General features: G+C 41.5%; 2 protein-coding genes and 1 long non-coding RNA gene across 4 annotated transcripts; 2 read left to right on the top strand and 1 right to left on the bottom strand.

Moving 5' to 3' along the window:
- Positions 1-523: 523 nt before the first annotated feature.
- On the bottom strand, positions 524-22,864 carry LOC143419067 (uncharacterized). Of its 2 annotated transcripts, none has more exons than XR_013099038.1 (4): positions 22,551-22,864; positions 14,878-15,018; positions 669-777; positions 524-550 (listed from the first exon to the last, which is right to left on the bottom strand). It is a non-coding gene; the product is annotated as an uncharacterized LOC143419067 (long non-coding RNA). The 2 variants fall into 2 exon arrangements; XR_013099039.1 differs by having other exon boundaries at positions 22,705-22,864.
- On the top strand, positions 2,873-7,960 carry LOC112433527 (uncharacterized). Its single transcript, XM_076885211.1, has 12 exons — positions 2,873-3,066; positions 3,275-3,572; positions 3,794-3,946; positions 4,935-5,011; positions 5,220-5,550; positions 5,775-6,014; positions 6,172-6,295; positions 6,412-6,517; positions 6,617-6,855; positions 6,951-7,106; positions 7,204-7,495; positions 7,704-7,960. The coding sequence occupies exons 1-11, from the start codon at positions 2,992-2,994 to the stop codon at positions 7,343-7,345; spliced, it is 1,941 nt and encodes a 646-aa protein (XP_076741326.1). The 5' UTR covers positions 2,873-2,991; the 3' UTR covers positions 7,346-7,495; positions 7,704-7,960.
- Positions 7,819-12,270, top strand: LOC112432948 (TOG array regulator of axonemal microtubules protein 1-like). Its single transcript, XM_076887382.1, has 9 exons — positions 7,819-7,854; positions 7,954-8,035; positions 8,260-8,499; positions 8,657-8,780; positions 8,897-9,002; positions 9,102-9,340; positions 9,436-9,591; positions 9,689-11,683; positions 11,777-12,270. Exons 1-8 carry the CDS (start codon positions 7,819-7,821, stop codon positions 9,828-9,830), a joined length of 1,125 nt encoding a protein of 374 aa, XP_076743497.1. The 3' UTR covers positions 9,831-11,683; positions 11,777-12,270.
- Positions 22,865-24,322: the final 1,458 nt, after the last annotated feature.

The raw sequence follows: 24,322 nt of genomic DNA, 5'->3' as shown, positions 1-24,322 counted from the left end.
ATGAACTGCTTAAAGTGAGAAGCAGCCTGAAGCCCGACAGATTCATCTTTCCAGACTGAAAATATCTCAGAGTGAACCGAGTGGTGCGTTTTCAGGGTGATCTCACAAAGTCAAATCCCTTTAATGATGTTCTGTCCTGTCTTCCTCTATCAAAAGCACACAAACACTATAAAACATTGTTTCGGTGCTTTGGGGTTTTGTTTTCTACACAGAGGTATAGCACGACTAGACCCTAAAGGCAGGCTGCTCACCTACAACCAGCTCACGAACATCTTTCCAATGGAGCTCGCTGCCTTTCTCGTGGATGAGGGTCACTGTGATCCTCCGCTGGATCCCCTGCAGCAAACATAACAGGAGCTCAGGATCACAGTGAGCACAGCTAGAGCAACATTACGCTTTAAAAGAAGATATTCAACTGTGTACAAAGGAAGCAGTTACCACTGTGTGAGTAATAAGGAAACAACATGTGCACCAATCCTGTACCTGGTGCAGCAGGTAGGTACCATGACAGGGCAGGCCTCCACTGTGATCCACGATGGCTGGGATGTACCTGTGCATGGAGGGAGGAGGTGACACAACATCCCAACTTATAATATTCTTCCTGGAGATCATTTTTATGGTTCCTTTAAAGCTTGTGCGTGAATATAACACTCCAGGTGGATACTCACTCTCCAGTGGGCTCCAGCTCGCTGATCTCAAACCAGACCAGCAGGTCGTACTTGCTGACACACTGACCCAGGTTGGATTTGGTGATGGTGTTCAACTTGGAGGCTGCAACTGGCACACACACACACACACGCACACACACACACGCACATGCACACACGCACACACACACACACACACACACACACACACACACACACACACACACTCAACGTTAACAAGTGGGAATTTTTCTGGATTTAAGAGAAGGTGAATAAAAGTGAGCAGTATTTACTACATGCTTTGGGTGACTAAATGGAGGATGGATAGGTGACATGAAAACACTACTGACCCTTTATACTGAGCCAATAGCTCACACACTTCTATTAAATCTGTCTAAAGAGCCAGTAATCACAGAGGATAGATACTGGAAGAAAACTGAAATGTTAGGAGGAACTAAATCACACATTACAACACCAGTGGCAGCACCCTGCTGTCTCACACATCGGGATCACGGTCCTGTTGAAGCGGGATAATTGCTAAAGCTCACAGTTGCATTCCTCTATACTCAATATGATCGAAAAAACTATTTTAACAAACAATTAAAAAAGGAACAAGTAAAAGATCTACTATAGCCAAAAGAAGACCATTTACAGACTATAGCCCTGTCAACAAGTATTTGCCTCCTTTCTCATTTCCTATCTTATTCCATATTTGTCACACTTACACCTTTCACATCAATACATTTATAACATTAGACAACAATGTCTAATATTCAACGGCAGTTTTCAAGGGCAAAACGCTATCCAAACATACTTGGTCCTATATGAAAAAGTAATCACACAGAAAACCTGATACCTTGTGCGTCACCTCTGACACCAACAGCTGCAGCAAGCGTTTGGTGCTAGAGGTCACATTTGGACTCTGGACCTCTGTGGAGTGTGCACATGATCTCATTACTGTCTAAAAATCCAAGGAGTGCTGAATCATTGAAAAATACACAGTAACAGGTGTGTAGCATCGCTAACTAGGTAGCAACAAGCCTCTAATTGGATAATCCAAATTGTCACTAGGTGTGAATGTGCAAATGAATGTGAGTGCGAATGGTTGTCTGTCCCTATGTGTTAGCCCTGCGATAGACTGGCGACCTGTCCAGGGTGTACCCTGCCTCTTGCCCTATGACAGCTGGGATAGGCTCCAGTGACCCCCGCGACCCTGAAAAGGATAAGCGGAAGCGAATGGATGGATGGAATTTTTCTTCCTTTATGCTTACAGCCACGCTCTTGACACAATCAGGACAAAATGCCATGGCGACTGTCCCTTGGTGACCTTCTTGGTTACCTCATTGCAGATGTTTTTCTATATTGCATAACTACTTTGGAATGATGCATCAAAAATAAATAAATAAATGAATACATGCCAAAAAAAGAAACATTTGTTTTAATGTGGGGTTTGAAAAAGCCCACCTTTTGAATTATAAGCCGTGAAAAATGACAGACTTTTTCTCATTATTTGGTAAGGATTAAGACGCACAAAGAACCAGTAATTCTTGCCCTTCAGCAGTCACAGAGGTTTAAACCATGCTGGTGAAATTAGTGCCATTATCTGACAGGGAGAGGAGCTGCAATATTTTCTATATGGCTCCAAGAGTGATAAAATGCCTCACAGCGATGTTCATAAATGTCAGTCATGCCCTGGCAGAGAACTCCACTGCTGAATTAATATTATATGTCAAACAATGCTCCATCCAGTTTTATGGGTTGCATACACAGTCTGAGCCTCCAGTCACGCAAACCTGTCCTGGCTTGTAGAGTGAAGCCAGACTAGATGCTAATGGAGCTCTCTAATACTTGAATTTTAGTCAAGCTTGCAGCTTTCTTCACTATGTTGTATAATGCAATGAATAACATGAACATTTTTAGTAAGGTTTGTTTGCTTGTTAACATTTTTCCCTTTAATGTTTTCATTAATAAAATCCAACCTTGAAGCATAACAAACCAACCTTCTACTTTCTTAAGTTCAAGCAAGTCTACAGTTTAAATAAAGGTCTAAAGTCACAAATATTATTCTGACAATAGAAATCCTAGAATAGTGGTAACACTCTGAATACACATGCCAATATAAATTTATCTCGCTTTCATGTGTTATTTTGCCGGGTTGTTTCCTCCCGTTGCCATGTAAACACAAAATAGTGTATATATATGAATATTTTCAAAAAATGCTCTGTGAGTTCCACATCATAACAGTTATTTACTGAGCAGCTCAGTTAGAACTTGCCACTCACACACTGAGCAGCACTCACTAACTTTCTATTTCTAAACAATTTGTTCACTTTTTATCTCAGGCATGTCTGAAAAGACATCAAATAACTTTTTCCATCGCTTTGAAGATTTGATTCAGAGAAAGCGCACAGGTGGAGATGTAAGTAACTAAACATACTCATTCTTGACTTCTCTGCTGATCAAATGTAAATGTTTCTGAGAGATGTGTTATATTTTGCTGCTTTGCACAGTGTAATTTTTGTGTAAGTCACTGTAGACAGAGCAACTGTCAGCGCTTCACCACAGAGTCCAGGATCCTGGACTTTCACAAAGCTCAGAGCAGTAAGACAAATGTGTTCTTTCAACAGGCAGACACATTGCATATCGCACAGAGACCCAGAGATTATGCTGTGCAACTCCCACCTTTACCTGAGCAATGCGCAGGCTCTCCACAGAGAGTCCAGAGAAGCTGGAACTGTTTGGATGACCCCTTTTGGAATCAGGAGGACCCTGAAAGAAGTCTGAGTAGCCTCAGCTCTGCAGACACACACACACCAAGTGATCTGAGGGCCATTCCTTTCATTGTTAGTCCTGTTGAGATGACACCGCTCACTCCAGTTCCTCCACCTCCTCGAGCAGCTTGTCCATCGCAATTGCGGTTCAAAGGTGATGCTTTTCTTTAGTGGTTACACCTGCTGTTAATCAGTTAGTTTAGATTTTAAAATTTGACACTGTAGATTATCTATTTTAATGCTAAATTACACATTCTTGCTGTCCATTCATTTTATATGCTTTTTTGAAGAAAAAAAAATCAGGAAGAAAAATGTTTATTGTTGTTTTTGTAAGATGTCAATTTGTAGTTATTTAGTTATTTTTTGTCTAAACAGACACGAAGTTCATTCGTGGAATAAGAGTCTTGACAGCAAAAGACAAATTTGGGCCTATTTTGACTCCAAAACCTCCAACAGTTCCCATACCGCAAAAACGAGGACCTCGGCCTGGGACGCTGCTGCCCCGTGCAAAAGTCGTCCCTATAGACAGTAAGTGGTTTTCCTCAGTAACTGTAGAAGATGCTGAATAATCAAACTTTAAATTAAGAGATTTTTTAAAAAGATTTTAATGAACAATTAATCACTGCATCATGCTTCGAATTAGAAGAAATGACAGTTTCTTTTTACTAACCTCGTTGATTATCAGACAAGAAAGCAGACAGTCAGTGCAGTCAGAATAATCCAAGAGAGAGCAGGGTCAAACTCCCGCCTGTAGCTACACCTGTAGAGAGCCTGTCCCACAGCTTTAGTCTGCTGTCTTCATTAGAACTTTAAAATGAATACTAGATCTACTTCTACTGAATGGAGAAAAGGTTCCTGAGAAGAGATTTAATTTTCAGTATGTAAGAAATTTGGGGCGTTTCTGAAGGTACTGTACCATGTTAGAGCATCTTAACATAGAGTCCTTGAATACTAGGCAGTTGTAGAGGATGAGTTACTCTACTTTAAATGACTCCCACCCCTTATTGGAGGATTTCAGCTTCTTCCTGTGGGACAGAGGTTTGCAGCCCCTAAATGCAGGCGAAGCTTGAAGAAACAGCTTTGTCCAAGCTGCTATTTTGTTGTCGTTGTAACAAATGACACATGTTTTTTTTCTATATTTTTTAAAAACTGTATTTATTTATTTACTGTACTTATTTCTCTATTTATGACAGTGCTTTTATCTCCTTTTTGCTGTTTTATATGAATTTATCAGTATAGTGTTGTCTAGTTTTAGAAGCTGTGATTAGGACGTCTATTTAAATTTGTTGATTAAAGATCATAATTAGAGATCATAAGCTGCCTTTGATTTAGACATGTCTGATATTTTTGTAAACACAAAATAGTGTATATATATGAATATTTTCAAAAAATGCTCTGTGAGTTCCACATCATAACAGTTATTTACTGAGCAGCTCAGTTAGAACTTGCCACTCACACACTGAGCAGCACTCACTAACTTTCTATTTCTAAACAATTTGTTCACTTTTTATCTCAGGCATGTCTAAAAAGACATCAGATAACTTTTTCCATCGCTTTGAAGATGTGATTCAGAGAAAGCGCACAGGTGGAGATGTAAGTAACTAAACATACTCATTCTTGACTTCTCTGCTGATCAAATGTAAATGTTTCTGAGAGATGTGTTATATTTTGCTGCTTTGCACAGTGTAATTTTTGTGTAAGTCACTGTAGACAGAGCAACTGTCAGCGCTTCACCACAGAGTCCAGGATCCTGGACTTTCACAAAGCTCAGAGCAGTAAGACAAATGTGTTCTTTCAACAGGCAGACACATTGCATATCGCACAGAGACCCAGAGATTATGCTGTGCAACTCCCACCTTTACCTGAGCAATGCGCAAGCTCTCCAGAGATAGTCCAGGGAAGCTGGAACTGTTTGGATGACCCCTTTTGGAATCAGGAGGACCCTGAAAGAAGTCTGAGTAGCCTCAGCTCTGCAGACACACACACACCAAGTGATCTGAGGGCCATTCCTTTCATTGTTAGTCCTGTTGAGATGACACCGCTCACTCCAGTTCCTCCACCTCCTCGAGCAGCTTGTCCATCGCAATTGCCTGTTTTCTCTGCTAAACATTCAGGAGCAGGTCGGTTCAAAGGTGATGCTTTTCTTTAGTGGTTACACCTGCTGTTAATCAGTTAGTTTAGATTTTAAAATTTGACACTGTAGATTATCTATTTTAATGCTAAATTACACATTCTTGCTGTCCATTCATTTTATATGCTTTTTTGAAAAAAAAAAAAAATCAGGAAGAAAAATGTTTATTGTTGTTTTTGTAAGATGTCAATTTGTAGTTATTTAGTTATTTTTTTGTCTAAACAGACACGAAGGTCATTCGTGGAATAAGAGTCTTGACAGCAAAAGACAAATTTGGGCCTATTTTGGAAAAACTGCAGCATTTCCAGGATGGGATTGTAACCTCACCTGGACACACAGTACCAACCAAAACATTTACTGCAGTAAAGCCTTTGACTCCAAAACCTCCAACAGTTCCCATACCGCAAAAACGAGGACCTCGGCCTGGGACGCTGCTGCGCCGTGCAAAAGTCGTCCCTATAGACGGTAAGTGGTTTTCCTCAGTAACTGTAGAAGATGCTGAATAATCAAACTTTAAATTAAGAGATTTTTTAAAAAGATTTTAATGAACAATTAATCACTGCATCATGCTTCGAATTAGAAGAAATGACAGTTTCTTTTTACTAACCTCGTTGATTATCAGACAAGAAAGCAGACAGTCAGTGCAGTCAGAATAATCCAAGAGAGAGCAGGGTCAAACTCCCGCCTGTAGCTACACCTGTAGAGAGCCTGTCCCACAGCTTTAGTCTGCTGTCTTCAGACGACTGGTAAGAAACGTAGTAAGGAGACATTAAATACTGCACAGAAACAGTGCTGCATAATGTGGCTGTGTTATTTGTGGTGTTCCTGAAGTCGTGTTCAATGTTGTGTTGTGTAAATACAGGATTAAGAAAAGACACGGCTTGCAAACTATTCAGTCTCTGGCAAAGCACCACTCGGACATCCTGAAGACTAAACTACATGAAGTGTGTCTGGTCCTCATTGAGGAGGTATTGCACACTTTATGTTTCTTATATGCGTTTCATGCAGCTAGTTTCCCTTCAAGTGCATACTACAGCCTCAACTGATGATTTTCACTCACATTTTAGGTGAAAAACCAACGCTCAGCAATAGCCTTTGAGGCCATACATGCCATCAATGAGCTCTACATTCAGCTCCAGAGAACAATGGACCCAGAAGTTGAAACAACAGGCCGAGCTCTATTGCTGAAGCTTGCAATGACCAACAACAACTTTCTACATCAGGAGGTCAATCTGGCGCTTGATGCCATGGTGGAAAATTGCAGCCATGGACGGATTCTGAGCGCTCTGTTTAACACAGGACTGACGTAAGAGGAGAGAAGAAGCTGTAGTGATTTTATTAGAAGACATGAAAGAGAGATCATGTTCACTGAGTTGTGTGTCTAATATTGTCCTTGCTCAGCCATCGCTGTGTTGCAGTGAGGAATAGCACGGCTCAACACCTGCACCAGCTGGCTGACAAACTTGGAGCAGCCGTCACCCTGAAAACAGGAACCTTCACTGAAAGATTTCTAATTGCTGCCTCTAGAATGGCAGGGGATGCTGCACCTGAAGCCAGGTGGGTACTTTTAAATGGGTTTGAAGTGCATCAATGTTTTATTTTCTGTGAGTTTACACAATTAATGAAAATTAATGACAACTGTAATCTTCCACAGGTACCATGGGCGAACAATCATTGAGAAACTGACCCTTCACAAGGACTTTATGAATTTGTGGGTGAAGATTGTCCCTGAAAAAGACAGGCGTCCTGTGGAGAAGAGCCTGAAAAAGACAGGCGTCCTGTGGAGAAGAGCCTGAAAAAGACAGGCGTCCTGTGGAGAAGAGCCTGAAAAAGACAGGCGTCTTGTGGAGAAGAGCCTGAAAAAGACAGGCGTCCTGCGAAGAAGAAAGAGCTTAGGGAGTTCCTGTGTGTCCAGTTGACGGACAAGGGGACGCACAGGTGGAGATGTAAGTAACTAAACATACTCATTCTTGACTTCTCTGCTGATCAAATGTAAATGTTTCTGAGAGATGTGTTATATTTTGCTGCTTTGCACAGTGTAATTTTTGTGTAAGTCACTGTAGACAGAGCAACTGTCAGCGCTTCACCACAGAGTCCAGGATCCTGGACTTTCACAAAGCTCAGAGCAGTAAGACAAATGTGTTCTTTCAACAGGCAGACACATTGCATATCGCACAGAGACCCAGAGATTATGCTGTGCAACTCCCACCTTTACCTGAGCAATGCGCAGGCTCTCCAGAGATAGTCCAGGGAAGCTGGAACTGTTTGGATGACCCCTTTTGGAATCAGGAGGACCCTGAAAGAAGTCTGAGTAGCCTCAGCTCTGCAGACACACACACACCAAGTGATCTGAGGGCCATTCCTTTCATTGTTAGTCCTGTTGAGATGACACCGCTCACTCCAGTTCCTCCACCTCCCTCGAGCAGCTTGTCCATCGCAATTGCCTGTTTTCTCTGCTAAACATTCAGGAGCAGGTCGGTTCAAAGGTGATGCTTTTCTTTAGTGGTTACACCTGCTGTTAATCAGTTAGTTTAGATTTTAAAATTTGACACTGTAGATTATCTATTTTAATGCTAAATTACACATTCTTGCTGTCCATTCATTTTATATGCTTTTTTGAAGAAAAAAAAAAATCAGGAAGAAAAATGTTTATTGTTGTTTTTGTAAGATGTCAATTTGTAGTTATTTAGTTATTTTTTTGTCTAAACAGACACGAAGGTCATTCGTGGAATAAGAGTCTTGACAGCAAAAGACAAATTTGGGCCTATTTTGGAAAAACTGCAGCATTTCCAGGATGGGATTGTAACCTCACCTGGACACACAGTACCAACCAAAACATTTACTGCAGTAAAGCCTTTGACTCCAAAACCTCCAACAGTTCCCATACCGCAAAAACGAGGACCTCGGCCTGGGACGCTGCTGCGCCGTGCAAAAGTCGTCCCTATAGACGGTAAGTGGTTTTCCTCAGTAACTGTAGAAGATGCTGAATAATCAAACTTTAAATTAAGAGATTTTTTAAAAAGATTTTAATGAACAATTAATCACTGCATCATGCTTCGAATTAGAAGAAATGACAGTTTCTTTTTACTAACCTCGTTGATTATCAGACAAGAAAGCAGACAGTCAGTGCAGTCAGAATAATCCAAGAGAGAGCAGGGTCAAACTCCCGCCTGTAGCTACACCTGTAGAGAGCCTGTCCCACAGCTTTAGTCTGCTGTCTTCAGACGACTGGTAAGAAACGTAGTAAGGAGACATTAAATACTGCACAGAAACAGTGCTGCATAATGTGGCTGTGTTATTTGTGGTGTTCCTGAAGTCGTGTTCAATGTTGTGTTGTGTAAATACAGGATTAAGAAAAGACACGGCTTGCAAACTATTCAGTCTCTGGCAAAGCACCACTCGGACATCCTGAAGACTAAACTACATGAAGTGTGTCTGGTCCTCATTGAGGAGGTATTGCACACTTTATGTTTCTTATATGCGTTTCATGCAGCTAGTTTCCCTTCAAGTGCATACTACAGCCTCAACTGATGATTTTCACTCACATTTTAGGTGAAAAACCAACGCTCAGCAATAGCCTTTGAGGCCATACATGCCATCAATGAGCTCTACATTCAGCTCCAGAGAACAATGGACCCAGAAGTTGAAACAACAGGCCGAGCTCTATTGCTGAAGCTTGCAATGACCAACAACAACTTTCTACATCAGGAGGTCAATCTGGCGCTTGATGCCATGGTGGAAAATTGCAGCCATGGACGGATTCTGAGCGCTCTGTTTAACACAGGACTGACGTAAGAGGAGAGAAGAAGCTGTAGTGATTTTATTAGAAGACATGAAAGAGAGATCATGTTCACTGAGTTGTGTGTCTAATATTGTCCTTGCTCAGCCATCGCTGTGTTGCAGTGAGGAATAGCACGGCTCAACACCTGCACCAGCTGGCTGACAAACTTGGAGCAGCCGTCACCCTGAAAACAGGAACCTTCACTGAAAGATTTCTAATTGCTGCCTCTAGAATGGCAGGGGATGCTGCACCTGAAGCCAGGTGGGTACTTTTAAATGGGTTTGAAGTGCATCAATGTTTTATTTTCTGTGAGTTTACACAATTAATGAAAATTAATGACAACTGTAATCTTCCACAGGTACCATGGGCGAACAATCATTGAGAAACTGACCCTTCACAAGGACTTTATGAATTTGTGGGTGAAGATTGTCCCTGAAAAAGACAGGCGTCCTGTGGAGAAGAGCCTGAAAAAGACAGGCGTCCTGTGGAGAAGAGCCTGAAAAAGACAGGCGTCTTGTGGAGAAGAGCCTGAAAAAGACAGGCGTCCTGTGGAGAAGAGCCTGAAAAAGACAGGCGTCCTGTGGAGAAGAGCCTGAAAAAGACAGGCGTCCTGCGAAGAAGAAAGAGCTTAGGGAGTTCCTGTGTGTCCAGTTGACGGACAAGGGGTTGTTTGGTGAGCCGGGTCCTGCGGGGGAGGTTGAGCTGGGGGCTGTTGCTGGTGTTTCTGCCTTACACCTTATTGCGGTTTGCCCTGCTCTGAAGAGAAAAGAAATGACCAGGGAGGGTACATCTCCTTCCCCAATAATCCTTCTACAGACAAACTCTCCTACCTGGGGGGAGGTGATGGCACCCGAAAATGATAAAGTAGATAAGGAGTTTAAGCCGTTTGTGTCAAACGGCTTTGTTTCCTTGATAGGAGAAGATCGGCGGACTCCTGTCAGTATTTTGCGAGACACTGGTGCGAAACAGTCGCTCATTCGTGAGGGGGTCTTACCGTTTTCAGCTCAATCCTGTTGTGGGGCGGATGTGTTAGCCTGGGGAGTTAGGATGTGTGTAATACGGGTTCCTTTATACTTGGTGCAGCTTTCATCTCAGTTTTTGTCTGGTGAGGTTAAGCTTGGGGTGCGACCCCAGTTACCGGTTGCAGGTATTGACATCATCTTGGGAAACGATCTAGCTGGCGGCACAGTTTTTCCGTCGCCAGAAGTAGTTGATATACCACTTACAAATAACAGTGGTTTCGATCGTGCCACATCAAAGGCTGTTCAAACCGTCAGTGTAAAGACATTTAGGCAGAGGAGAGGTGCGAGTGGATCCCAGCAACAGCAGCAGCAGAATAGGAGGCAGCCCAAGGGGACGAGAAGAACAAATATTCAAACCACAAGGGTCACTGAAGCCACCATGCAATCAGACCCAAGTAGAGTCACTTTTCAGGACAGTCAGCAGCAAAATGCTGAAACCAGGCCACCTGCTAGAAAAAGACAAGGACCTCGACGGCACAGGAACCGCAGAAGAGGCCAGCTGATGGTGGCTAATGCTCCATCTCCCACCCCTTAAATTTGACACAGACTTTGATTTTGATTCCTCCAACGCGCAATTCATTAAGGAGGCGCTTGAGAAGAAGTTACAGGAGGGGCTGAATCTAAAAGATGGGAATTCTGAGGGAAGAGAAAAGGTGGGGTTGCAGCTGAGTTCGGGGGAGGATCATTTTGGTCCAAAGTGCTACTATGACAAAGCAAAGTCTTTCTTTGACAACATCTCATCTGATAATGGGCTCAGACTGACGTGGGCAGAGGAGCGAAAGCGCAATCTGGAGACTTTTGGTGTCCCTGGGCGGTTCCTGAGGGGCCAAGGATTCAGAGGTGGACGCCAGTGTTTTGGGGGCGGGTGCAGTGCTCGTGCAGGAGGATGAAAATGGCATTGACCACCCAGTCTGTTTCTTTTCTAGAAAATTTCTAAAACAGCAACCAGCGCCTCATGCGTTGGTCCTTACTCCTACAGGATTTCAACATTGAGATCCGATATATAAGAGCTTAGAGAATGTTATGGCTGATGCCCTCTCTAGGTCGTAAATCAAACATCTTTGTGTGGGGTTGGATGTTTGATTTTTTTTGGGTGGGGGAAACTGTTATGACCCAGTGATGTGTTTGTTGGTGTTGTGCCTCCCACCGGAGGATGGCTGGCGGTATTTTCCCTTTTTTCTCTCCTAGGAGGTGGACACCTGGGCGTGGCTGCTAGGTATCTGGGTGGAGTCTCTACATATCTTCGGACTGGATAATTGATGGACCACCTCCAGTACTTAACGTCCGGATGACAGTCACCTGGGAGTGCTTTTTGGAACCCCGTTGACTCGGTCAGTTGTGTGTTGTGTCATTGTAGTGCAGGCTGTGTGTGTGTCTGTTGCTGGTGTTTTTGCCCCACTGAAAAATCTCCCTTCTCCACCTAGCCCTTCTGCGGAGGAGCTGCGGGTAACGCTGCGCATTAAGGAGGTGGAGCTAAAGAAACAGCAGTTGGAGGTGGAAGCTATGCACTTGAGGATCAGGGCTCACCATCCAGTCACCATCCCCGCAGGCACCCTCCCCGGAGTCATTATCCCCGCAGTCGCCATCTCCGCAGCCACCGGCCTTGATGCCAGGTGGTGGCTTTGATGCGAGTAAACACATCAAAATGGTGCCGGCGTTTCGGGAAACTGAGGTGGATTCGTATTTCACAGTGTTTGAGCGTATCGCAGGTGCGCTGCACTGGCCAAAAGATGTGTGGTCTCTTCTACTCCAATGTAGATTGGTGGGGAAAGCTCAAGAGGTGTGCACCGCTCTTTCTCTGGAGGACAGTTTTGACTATGATATGGTGAAGGCTGCTGTCCTGCGTGCTTACGAGCTTGTGCCAGAGGCTTACAGGCAGAGATTTAGGAATGGGAAAAAATCCGCCAACCAGACCTATGTGGAGTGTGCCAGAGAAAAGAAAACTCTGTTTGATAAGTGGTGTCATGCTACAGCAGTAAAAACCTTGAATGACCTGGGTGAGTTGGTGACGTTGGAAGAGTTTAAAAACCAACTACCAGACACTGTGGTAACCTACTTAAATGAACAGAAGGTTACGACTCTCGCCGCTGCTGCTATACGGGCTGATGAGTTTGTGTTGACACACAAAGTGGTGTTTTCGGTTCCTGCTCACAGTTTTCCGTCTTCCGGTAGCCCGCCCAGATGGTCTCCAAGGGGCACCCGCCGTGCCATCCCCTCATCCATTGAGAACCGCGTGTGTTTTTTTTGCCATGAGCAGGGAGTTGTGTGTTGTGTCATTGTAGTGCAGGCTGGAGTATTCACGTGTACCTCTAGCCTTGCCATGTAAATAATTGTAAATAAGTTAACAAGTGGCGGTCACTTTTTGTTCCTTTGCTGTATAACTTTCATTGTCGCAGCCTAGTAGCCATGAGAAGCCGTTTTCTTTTGTTGAACAAGTTTTCTCCTGTTTTTCGTTAGATAGTTAGTTAAGTGACTTGTCTTTTGTTTTGGCTTCTTTTTATTTTGGTGTAGGGAAGAGTAGGGATTGTTTTATAGGGAGTTTTGTTTATTGTTTTGGCATTGCTCACTGCCGATGAAAATAAATGGCTGCTTAAATACTTGAAAAAGGTGTCGTTGTTGGGGTTTGTGCGTGGGTGGGAAGTGAGTGGGGCAAACTATTTGTTACGTTTATTTACTTGCCGGGACCAGAACGTAACAAGAGCCTGAAAAAGGCTAATAATTACAGGCAGCAGGTCAGCATCCAGACTAGGCTCTCCTCTCCAGCAGGGCCTGGGTTCCCCAGATGTGACAATGCAAGTCCTGACGAGTACAGAGGAGAAGAGTGGCTGCTACAGTAGCAGCAGCACTCTGAGGCTAAGCTGGGAAAGTCGTTGGAGGTTCAACCATCATGACCACAGACAGTCCCAGTCGCTCTGCGGGAGTAAACTTCTCCATCTTCAGGACTACAAACTATTTCTCTGAAGGACAATATTATTTAGATTTACATTAATTATTATTACATCATTCTTATTATTACATTATTTGTATTATTTCATTATTATTATCACATTTTTAAGATCCTGAATGGACAATGAATGAATAAATCCCTTTTTTTTCATCTGAATTAAAACGGCACTTTGGTTGCACATATACAGTTTCTGTTTTTCTGTCAACAAATATTAATACATTCTTAGTTCTCTTGTTTTCATTTTTAACCCATGATTTTGAATTTTTATCAGGATTCAAAGTCATTTTTATAACATAAAGAAATATTAAATAAATACTAGAAAGCGAAAATTTCAGAAAAATTTTTAAGTCTGCCTATGCTGCTGCTAATCAGTGTAGTTTGCCATTCATACGGCTACAGAGAGCAAAACTCAGCAGAGCAGCCATTCTCCACCATGAACTATGGTAAAAACAAACACCGCTCGCGCCTCACAGATGACAGCTTACAGTTTTGTGTAAAGATGAGGTGACTTCGTACAGCCCCGATTTGCAGACGCTGTGCACAGAGGTTCATGAGCAGAAGTCCCATTGTACCACGGCAGACCCAACAATGTTTGCATGAACACGCTTTGAAGCATTACGTTATGGACCACTTTTCACACATGGTTGGTGTACCCACACAGCCGGCTGTAGCTTTTCAACTCACAGCCCAACACACACCAAAAAAAAACCAGCCGAGAGAGCACAGACTTTACGCCCGTGGGTCCACCTCCCCTGCAGCGGCACTGCAGACCACGCCCTGCCACACACATCAAACACGTAAAATAAATATTTATGCACTTTTGCATTCACTTTTTGTTTTTTGTTATTTTTACACAGTGTTCTGAATGATTAACAATGGTCTACAGCCAATCTTGTGTATTATTATACAAACTTTGGTTGTAAGATTCAGATAACTATTTAATAAAAGGTAAATATTTTATATGAGAGCAAGAAAGAAAAGTATATCTTTGTGTCCCCCTCTCCCTGTTAATGCCCTACCTGGCCCCCTGGCAAAAGCTTTGCTAGATCCGCCCCTGCACAGTTACCAGCTGTCAGCTACACAAAAAAAGGAGCTTGGTGTTATTTGTCTCTCAGAAACAGTTGATAACTTTCCTTCAACTCATTCATGTCACCTAAAAGGTAAACCTGTTTCTCCATCACCAGTTCAGCTCTGATGATTCAGTAAGGACATCTCCTGGTTTCGACCAGCCCTTTTTTACAGCTGTGGCTCCAGCAAACATCAGCTGATACTAGAAATTAAAATTAAATGAATTCTAACAACAGCTGATCAAGCTTAACCGTGCTGCTGTTGTTTAGCGCAATGAACAAACGAGAGAAAAGCCGATCATTGATCAGTTTCATGATTGAAGTTTCAACAGGCGAGAGAATGACAGGGGAGGCTGTCATAAAGTTCAACATCAGTAACTTAGGTGCACACAGCTGTCGTGCTAGCTAGCACGCAGAACGAGTTATTGTAACTGTCAGCACAACGAAAATAAACTACACCTAAACTCGGTTTATATCTGACCCAAATAGAGTGCAGTTCGTAACTTCTTACCTGAAATTCAGTTCACCTCACGCTCGGACCGGCAGCAGCCTGCTTCTCCTGCCTTCGGTTTCCCTTATCCACGATTGAGCTCCACGTTAGCCACCACCGGTCGATCGGCGGCCGCCTCGCCACCGGTGTATGTGTCTTTCCCTGCATAGGAGGGTTAGTGGTTAATGTGCTGCCCATTGTGTTGGATTGTCAATGCAACCCTCTTCTCCCACTCTTCACACACTGATAGCAACACCGCAGGAGAAATGTCAGCACAGGCATCCAGTATCCATAGTTTCAGGTGCTGCACATCTCGTATCTTCACACCATAGACAATTGCCTTCAGATGACCCCAAAGATAAAAGTCTAAGGGGGTCAGATCGGGAGATCTTGGGGGCCATTCAACTGGCCCATGACATGACCAATCCACTTTCCAGGAAACTGTTCATCTAGGAATGCTCAGACCTGGCACCCATAATGTGGTGGTGCACCATCTTGCTGGAAAAACTCAGGGAACGTGCCAGCTTCAGTGCATAAAGAGGGAAACACATCATCATGTAGCAATTTCAAACATCCAGTGGCCTTGAGGTTTCTGTAGCCAAGTACAGGATAGGGTAGGGGAAATTAAAGTAAGATGGAGAGAATGGGCCAATAGCTAGATTCGTAGGAGGGATAAAGTGAGTTGCGTGGAGAAGAATGACTGGAGCCACAGGTAAAGTTGCTATGAATTGTATTAAACTATTTAGCAACAATTTAACAGCATTTCATGAACAGGAATGAAAACATAAAATAAAATACAGTGACAGCAATAATAATAACAGTCAGAATCCTATCTCAGCTCAGATATGTCAGTCTTGCCGGCTTAATAGTCAGTGTTCAGTCAAGTCAAATCCAATAGGTCAAAAGTTTGTGATTGGTGCGATTTCGTCCTACCGCACTGTTGCAATTGTTCGTGAGAGAAGAGCAACCTGCCCTTCTGGGCCAACTCAGAATGGCTGTGGTTCGGTTCAAAGGGAAAGGTTCGCCATCTTCCTCGTCAGGAAGAGATCCAGGTCTCACGATCCCATAAAAAAACCTAGCCTGTAAACAACAGGACTATTACTAATTCAGTTCACACTCTAATGATATACATGGCCATGTGTAAATAATGTAAGTGCTATAACAAAACAAGCACAAAACATTAATTCTAATTTCTAACTATAGTCTATACAGTGCATCTTAATCATGAATGCAATCTTTAAGTCACAATCAGCTTATTCTATCATCAATGTGCACATTTCTATCAGAAATCAGAAATAAACCATAAACTATGGTAGATTTTTTTTTACAGTATTGCCCTTTAACTGAATTAAAGGAGCATTGCTTTACACTGCATAGCAATGAAGCAATATATTATTTACACTCAATGTACAGAATAAAATTATGAAAAGAATATACAAAAACCCACAGGCTGTAGTTTTACAGTATGTGGTAACGTATCAGCACAGTAAGAATACACACAGACATCTATCCAGTGCCGCTCGAGCATCAAATGTAACAAAATAAAGTAGATTCATGACCTTTAAGATCAACATTAACTTATTCCATCATCTAATTTTAGTGCATTTAATATTCAACATGTAATACTAGAACATCATCAGCACACAAGCTGAGTGCTCAAAATGGCTGAACTCCGTGAGAAACCCCGTGTCACTACCCGATCCGTACCGGAAACCCGATCGGTACCCCGCATGCGCGAATCTTACGTCACTTCCTCTCTGCCAACATTGCGACATCCAATATATTTGAATGATACGGTTAGCGCCCAGTTAGCTCCTAGCATTTCTCAACAGCTCTGCCTCCTTTTCGACTGCCCGGGACATTTAAACAATGAATAATCGGTATACAAAGAAATTCATGCTTTTCTCCTCAACAGAGAGTGTCCCCCGATTGAGCAACAGCACCGTAAAATAAGGAGAATGGCGCCTAATTACAGAGTTAATAATGCAGACTTTGTAATATCTCACGTGTAGATTCAGCAGCCAGATGAAGTGTTTACTGACAATTGACAGTGATAGCGCACATCATAATCATCACTATTCCAACAATCCTCTCCTCACAGACAAGCATAAACACACTCGACTATCGCTAAATCAAATTTAACACACGTTTGTAATGACGCTAATTCAGTTTATAATAGGGTTTATTCGCTCGGTCAGCAGGTGGCGGTATCCTCGTACACTGGGGAGTACACTGCCATTAAACGAACAGAAGAAGAAGAAAACATCTGCACATGCGCGGTACGGATCGGGTAGACTCGATTTGTACGGTCAGACTTTACACATGCGCAGTAAGGATCGGGGAGTCCTGATCCGTAACTATCTTTTTATTTTTTGTTTTTGTCTACATTGTACTGAAATGCTTCATTATTGCAAACATTTTAAGATATACTTGTTATTCTTAACATCTTAACAGATACTCTGACCTTTAACTATCGTAAAACGCTATGACCGGAAGTAGAAACCTTTCGCGCATGCGGGGTACCGATCGGGTTTCCGGTACGGATCGGGTAGTGACAGTGACACCCCGTGTGTTCTCCCACAGTGAAAACCTGGTCGGGGGGGCGTTCCAAGATGGCCGAGTAAGTACACGCTTACTGCCGAGCTTAGCAAATGTAACCTTATAATACGGTAGCAACACTGTGTCAACTCAGACCTTAGAAGCTTTTACGGTATTTAAGCCAGAAAAGGACTGATTTTGATCAATTAAGAGATAAAATGTCACAGCGTGACAATAAAAGACCCTCGTCTACCTCCAAGACGAAGCTACTGCTAAAGGCTAATGCTAGCCAAACAACCGGGTCAGTGAACCCACTGCTTGACAACTGCCATGACTATACGGCTCTTTCACTACCTCTCCCAATAACTGAGGACGTAATGGACGAGTTTCCACCTCTACCCGTCTCACCCAGCCAGTCTCCGGCGCCAAAGAAAGCGATGCATTCAAAGGGAGATAGCGTGGATATTGTTGAAACTCTATCAAAACTAATAAAGGAAAGAATGGATAACCTTGCACTACAGATTGACGGGATCAGAAAAACTGTGGACTTTGCATGCGAAGAGATAAAAGATGTCAAATGCAGAGTGGGCACATTGGAGCAGAAAATCTCCAAAGAGGAAGAGCGTATGGATAAAAACCAGCAAAGAATCACAGATCTCGAGCGATATTCCAGACGGTGGAACCTCAGGCTGTTTGGTGTCAAAGAAGAACAACAGGAGGATACATGGAAGGTTGCTGTTGAGATTTGTCAGGCTACGTTGCCTGAATGTAAAAACCAACTTTATGACACCATTGACACCGTACATCGGGTCGGCTCCAAACGCCCAAACAACACCAGTCCCAGACCTATTATCATCCAGTTCATCTCCCGCAGAACCAGAGATAGCCTGTGGAAAGCAGCTAAGACATCTCCATTCTTAAAGGAAAACCGGGACTTGAAGTTTGCTGAGGACCTTTCCAGAGAAGAGAGGGAGCGCCGGAGCAAGTTGTGGCCCATTATCGAGAAGGCTCGCAGAGAAAATAAAAAGGCCTATTACGTTGGATGCCGGGGTTTTGTTAATGGGACAGAAGTTTTCCCGTCTTCAGAATGAGAGGTGAATATGGGGGAAGCTAAGGAATGGAAAAGACCCTACAATGTTGCACAGTTGCTTGGACTTGGTTGGCTGTTTTTCATTGATCCTTCTGGCGTTTTGGATCATTAAGTCTATGCCTCATTTATAGTGTGAGGACACTTTAAGTTTCAGCACCAGAGTTGTATCCTAAAAAATATTTCGTGTATTTCTGCCGAGTTATTTTCATCCTTGCAATGCTCGGTCCCTTAGTGAGGTTTATTTTTTGTTAAGCACACAATATTGGTTCTTTAAATTTCTAGCTGTTTATTTTTTGTTTTCTTAATTGTCATTTTCTATTGTTTCCCTAAATGCCAGGGGGTTGAGACAGATCTGTAAACGTAAAGCCTTATTTTTGTTTGCTAAGAAATATAAAAGTCATTTTTGTTTTTTCCAAGAAAGCCATTCTGTATCTGCTGATGTGAACTTCTGGAAGTCTCAGTGGGGTAACGATGTTTGGTATTCGCATGGCACAGAGAGGTCAGCTGGGGTCACAACTCTCAAAGGTAGCTTCGAAGGTATTGTTCTACATTCAGATTGTGACTCTTTGGGTCATTATATTTGTCTGATAGTAGAATACAATCACTCCATTTTCATAATTGTCAATTTATATGGCTATAATACCAAACCTGAAAATGATAATTTAATTGACTCTTTAGATACAAGGATTAGTTTTTGGCTCTCTAAATATCCCAGTTCAAACTTAATAATTGGAGGAGATTTTAATGTTTCACTAAATGACACTATAGACAGATGGCCACCAGCACAACATTTTAGGAATAATTTGAGATTGGAAACATTTATGGATAAATTTAATGTAACTGATATTTGGAGAGACAAATTTCCTGATGATATATCTTTTACCTGGAGTAACCGTTCTGGTTCAAGGAAATCACGTATTGATTTCTGGTTAATATCAAGTAGTCTATCAAAGGACAGTGTTACGGTCAATATCCTTACAACTCCACTTACGGATCATAGAGCAATATATATTAATCTGCAACTCTTTCCTACTATTGCAATTAATAGATCCTCCTATTGGAAATTAAATAGCTCGCTTCTGAGCCATACAATTGTAAAATCTGAAATTACACGACTGTTAAAACACTTTATACACAAGGCTAATATTGACAATTCCTATAGCACAAACTGGGAAATTTTTAAATTTGAGACAAGTAAAATGTTGAGACAGTATGGGGCAAAAATAGCTAAGTCAAGGGCAGCAGAAGAAGAAAATCTAATTGTTCAAATTTCCGCAATATATCAACTCCCACCAGACGAGGTCTCGGAAGAGGATAGTTTACATCTTAGGTCCTTTCAATCTAAAGTGGATGAGATTTACCGCCAGAAAGCTGAAGGAGCTTTCGTTCGTTCAAGAAAAAGGTGGATAGAGGAGGGAGAGCAGAATTCTGCTTATTTTTTCCGCTTAGAAAAACATAGATCTAAAACCAATACTATTCATAAATTGAATATAAATGGTACGGTCAGTGATGATGCAAAAATTATCTCTCAATTTTGTTGTAATTTCTACTCAAAGTTGTATGGATCCAATTATAACGCAAAGGTCGCTACCCAATTTATTGACTCTGTAAACAATGTTAAAATGATTAAAAGTGCTGATAGGCTTTTTTGTGACAGTCCAATTACTGAAAAAGAGATATTGACATCTATTGAATTTCTTAAAAACAACAAATCTCCGGGCACAGATGGGCTGGTGGCTGAATTCTATAAATCATTTTCTTGTCAGCTTGCACCCTTTTTGTTGCAGGTTTATAATGAAAGTATTGAAAGGGGCACTCTTCCTCCCAGCCTTACTCAGGGACTTATTAGACTCGTCTTGGATATTCTGGACTACTCAGCATTAATATCTGATGACTCATTTATCCTTCTCCTGGACTTCTATAAAGCCTTTGACTCAATTGAGCATGAATTTATATTTCTTACACTTCAGAAATTTGGTTTTGGTGATATCTTCTGCAGAGCTATCAAAACTCTGTATTCCAATGCTAATAGTTCTATTAGAATGAAAAATGGCACCACTTCTCGTTTTAGTCTTAATCGAGGTGTACGCCAAGGTTGCCCGATTAGCCCTTATCTTTTTTTACTTTGCACCCAAATTCTTGCCTCTCATATTTCGAATAGCCCTGTGAAGGGTATAAACATAGCAGACAGAGAGATTGTCATCAGTCAATTGGCAGATGATACCACAATTTTTCTTAAAAATGCTAGCCAAGTGCCAATTGCTTTAAGTGTAATAGAGGATTTCTCAAAAGGGTCTGGATTGGTCCTAAACTTAAATAAATGTCAGTTATTACCTGTCAAAGAGTGTAATGTTCAGAGTATTTGTAATATAACAGTTAAAAATGAAGCAACATATTTAGGTCTGATTATCTGCAAAGATACAAAAGACAGAATTTTACTAAATTTTCCCCCAATTATTAAAAAATCTCAAACCAAATTAAATCAATGGTTGCAGAGAGATTTAAGTTTAAGAGGAAGGGTATTGCTCTCAAAAGCAGAAGGTCTGTCTCGACTGACTTATGCAGCAATTTCTCTGCATGTGGACGGCAAAACTTGTAAGGATATCGACCGAATGCTCTTCAACTTCCTTTGGAAAAACCGGACACATTACATCAGAAAAAGTGTATTGATGAATGACTATGAACACGGTGGTCTCAATGTTTTGGATTTTACTACTCTAAACAATACATTTAAGATTAATTGGGCTAAACATTTTCTTAAAAATCCGGTATCCATTTGGAATTTTATTCCTCACTACATTTTCTCTAAGTTTGGTGGTCTAAGTTTTATCTTAGGTTGTGATTATAATATAGATAAGCTTCCAGAAAAGCTCTCGATGTTTCATAAACAAGTTCTATTAGCTTGGTCCCTTATATATAAACACAACTTTACACCCCATACGTATTCAATTTGGAATAATAGGAACATAGTGTATAAAAATAAATCATTATTTTTTTCTAGGTGGGTTGAGAAACGGATTGTTTTAGTGAATCAGCTGTTTAATCCTAATGGGCAGCTCATGTCCTACTCAGAATTCTTAAACACCTATAAATTTCCAGCCACACCCAAAGAATATGCCATATTATTTGATGCAATACCTACGGGTATTATAATGCTTTTTAAAGGTATTCAACCTTGCATATCATCTGTTTCTCTCCCCAACCCTTTAGATTCACACATAGGAAGAATCTGTCTAACAAACCACAGTAAAAGTAATAAGAATATTCGTGCTTTGTTCCAGACAGAATCTCTAACTATCCCACATGTGGTCTCTTATTGGAATTCCTTTGTCAGTGACATTAACTGGAAAAGAGTATGGTCAATTCCTAACAAGTATCTGGTAACGAATAAAGTGAAGGAAGTCTCATTTAAAATATTGCATAAATTTTATCCTGCTAATCATTACATGACAAAGTTCAAAAGGGACATAAATGTGAACTGTGGATTTTGTGGAAGCCATCCTGAGACTGTGCAACACCTCTTCTGGATCTGTTCATTCGCTAGAACATTTTGGAAAGACTTCAGTAGATTCATTGCTGGACATCTCTATAATGACTTTACTGTGAAATGGGAAAATGTTGTATTTTGTTTCTTTCGAAGGCAAAAAAAAGAAGATGTTTACTTTATAATAAACTTATTAGTTATCTTAGCTAAATTTTATTTTCACAAATGCAAATACAGTAACAAAAAACCTAATTTTAAACATTACTATAATGATGTTTTATGTTACATAAAATTGATTAGTGGATCACTTAACAAAAAGGCTATGAAAACTATTACTATTTGTAGTAATTACAAATTATTTGAATGTTTGTAATTCTTTGTATTACACCCCCTGGCATATGTTAATTTTGTTCTGATTGTATACATGTTCTGTATACTGTTTCTTAATAAAGTTTAATGTTTAAAAAAAAAAAAAAAAAAAAAAAAAAAAGTGAAAACCTGGTCAGCTACAGCTGCAGCTATGAGCATTAGGCTAGTTAGCTTTTCAATTAGCCTGATTCGCCCAGTCCCAGTTTAACTCACCAGCACACTTCTAATGTTCAACTCTCAGAGAGGATCTTGTCCACTTCATCCGCTCCCGCGCAAATATACAACATTGAAATTGGGCCATTATATTCCCTGTTAACCTCTTGTTAGCTTTTTAGCTTCAAGGTTAGCTTAACAGCTTCTGACTCACTGCGATGGTTTCAAGGTCCGAAATGTTCACAATAAATCAGGTCCGTTTCTCCAAGGTCCATGCAGATCTCCGGTATGGATATTTGCTCAATTTATCAAGTTAATAGTTATGTTCCAGCGAAAAGCTTTGCGGTGAATGGTCTCTTGCGCCTCCGTCTCTCTCTGTGTCTGAGCACGTGACAGTACAGAGCAGGGGAAGGCGGGGCTTGTTCCTTCCTAACCAGTAGGGGTGTTACTGTAAATATACTCTTTGGGTTTTATTCTTATATTTATAGTATTTATCTTTTACTATTGATTTACTTTAGCTCAACTCAGTGATTAATAGAGTAATGATAAATCCCAATTAACAATACATGTTGTTGTGCATTACTGAGCCGTGTAAACTCACTGGGTTACATTTCCATTGATGAAGAATGGACCCACTATCGTTGTACCCCATATACCACACCAAACCATCACTTTTGTTGTTCCAACAGTCTTGGAGGGATCCATCCAATGTGGGTCAGTGTCAGACCAATAGCGGTGGTTTGGTTGGTTAACTTCACCATTCACATAAAAGTTTGCCTCATCACTGAACAAAATCTTCTGCGTGAACTGAGGGTCCTGTTTCAATTTTTGTTTTGCCCATTCTGCAAATTTTGTGCGCCGATCTGGGTCATCCTCGTTGAGATGCTGCAGTAGCTGGAGTTTGTAAGGGTGCCATTTGTGAGTAGCTAATATCCGCCGAAGGGATGTTCGACTAATGCCACTCTCCAGTGACATGCGGTAAGTGCTACGCTGTGGGCTCTTGCTGAATGAAGCTAGGACAGCCACTGATGTTTCCTCATTAGTGACAGTTTTTTTGTGTCCACATTTTGGCAAATCCAACACTGAACCAGTTTCACAAAACTTAGCAAACAGTTTGCTAACTGTAGCATGGGAGATGGGTGGTCTCGTAGGGTGTCTTGCATTGAAATCTGCTGCAATGACCCGATTACTGCGTTCACCAGATATCAACACAATTTCGAACCGCTCCTCACGTGTTGACCTCTTCGACCTGTCAATGGCTGTGAACAATGAGACACTTATAGATAACTCATGAAAGAATACATTTACGTTGAAACCAAGCACACCATTGTTTTTCTTTGACATTACCAATAAGTTTGATGTGTCACATGGCCCTCTTCCTATTGAAAAAACAAAAGTTGTATCCAAGATGGCCGACTTCTAAATGGCCACCATGGTCACCACCCATCTTGAGGAGTTTGCCCCCTCACATATACTAATGTGCCACAAACAGGACTTTAATATCACCAACCATTCCCATGTTATTACGGTGTATCCATATAAATGACCCACTCTGTAAATTATACACGCAGCCAATGGAGTTAGGCGAGGATGGGAGTTATGTGCTCTCTTTTATGAGTTCTGGTTAAAAGTCGTGCAGCAACATTTTGGACCAGCTGCAGACGAGAGAGAAGACACTGACTAACTCCAAAATACAGAGCATTACAGTAATCCAAACGAGATGAAATAAAAGCATGGATTACTGTTTCAAATCACCTACTTGCTCACTACTTGTCACTGAGTTGCATCTACATCGCGCAAATGTAAATGCAACTCATTTACATTTGCACGAT

The sequence above is a fragment of the Maylandia zebra genome, linkage group LG1 (genome assembly GCF_041146795.1).
Source record: "Maylandia zebra isolate NMK-2024a linkage group LG1, Mzebra_GT3a, whole genome shotgun sequence".
Classification (NCBI taxonomy): Eukaryota; Metazoa; Chordata; class Actinopteri; order Cichliformes; family Cichlidae; genus Maylandia; species Maylandia zebra.
This window is presented reverse-complemented; position numbering and strand designations above follow the sequence as displayed.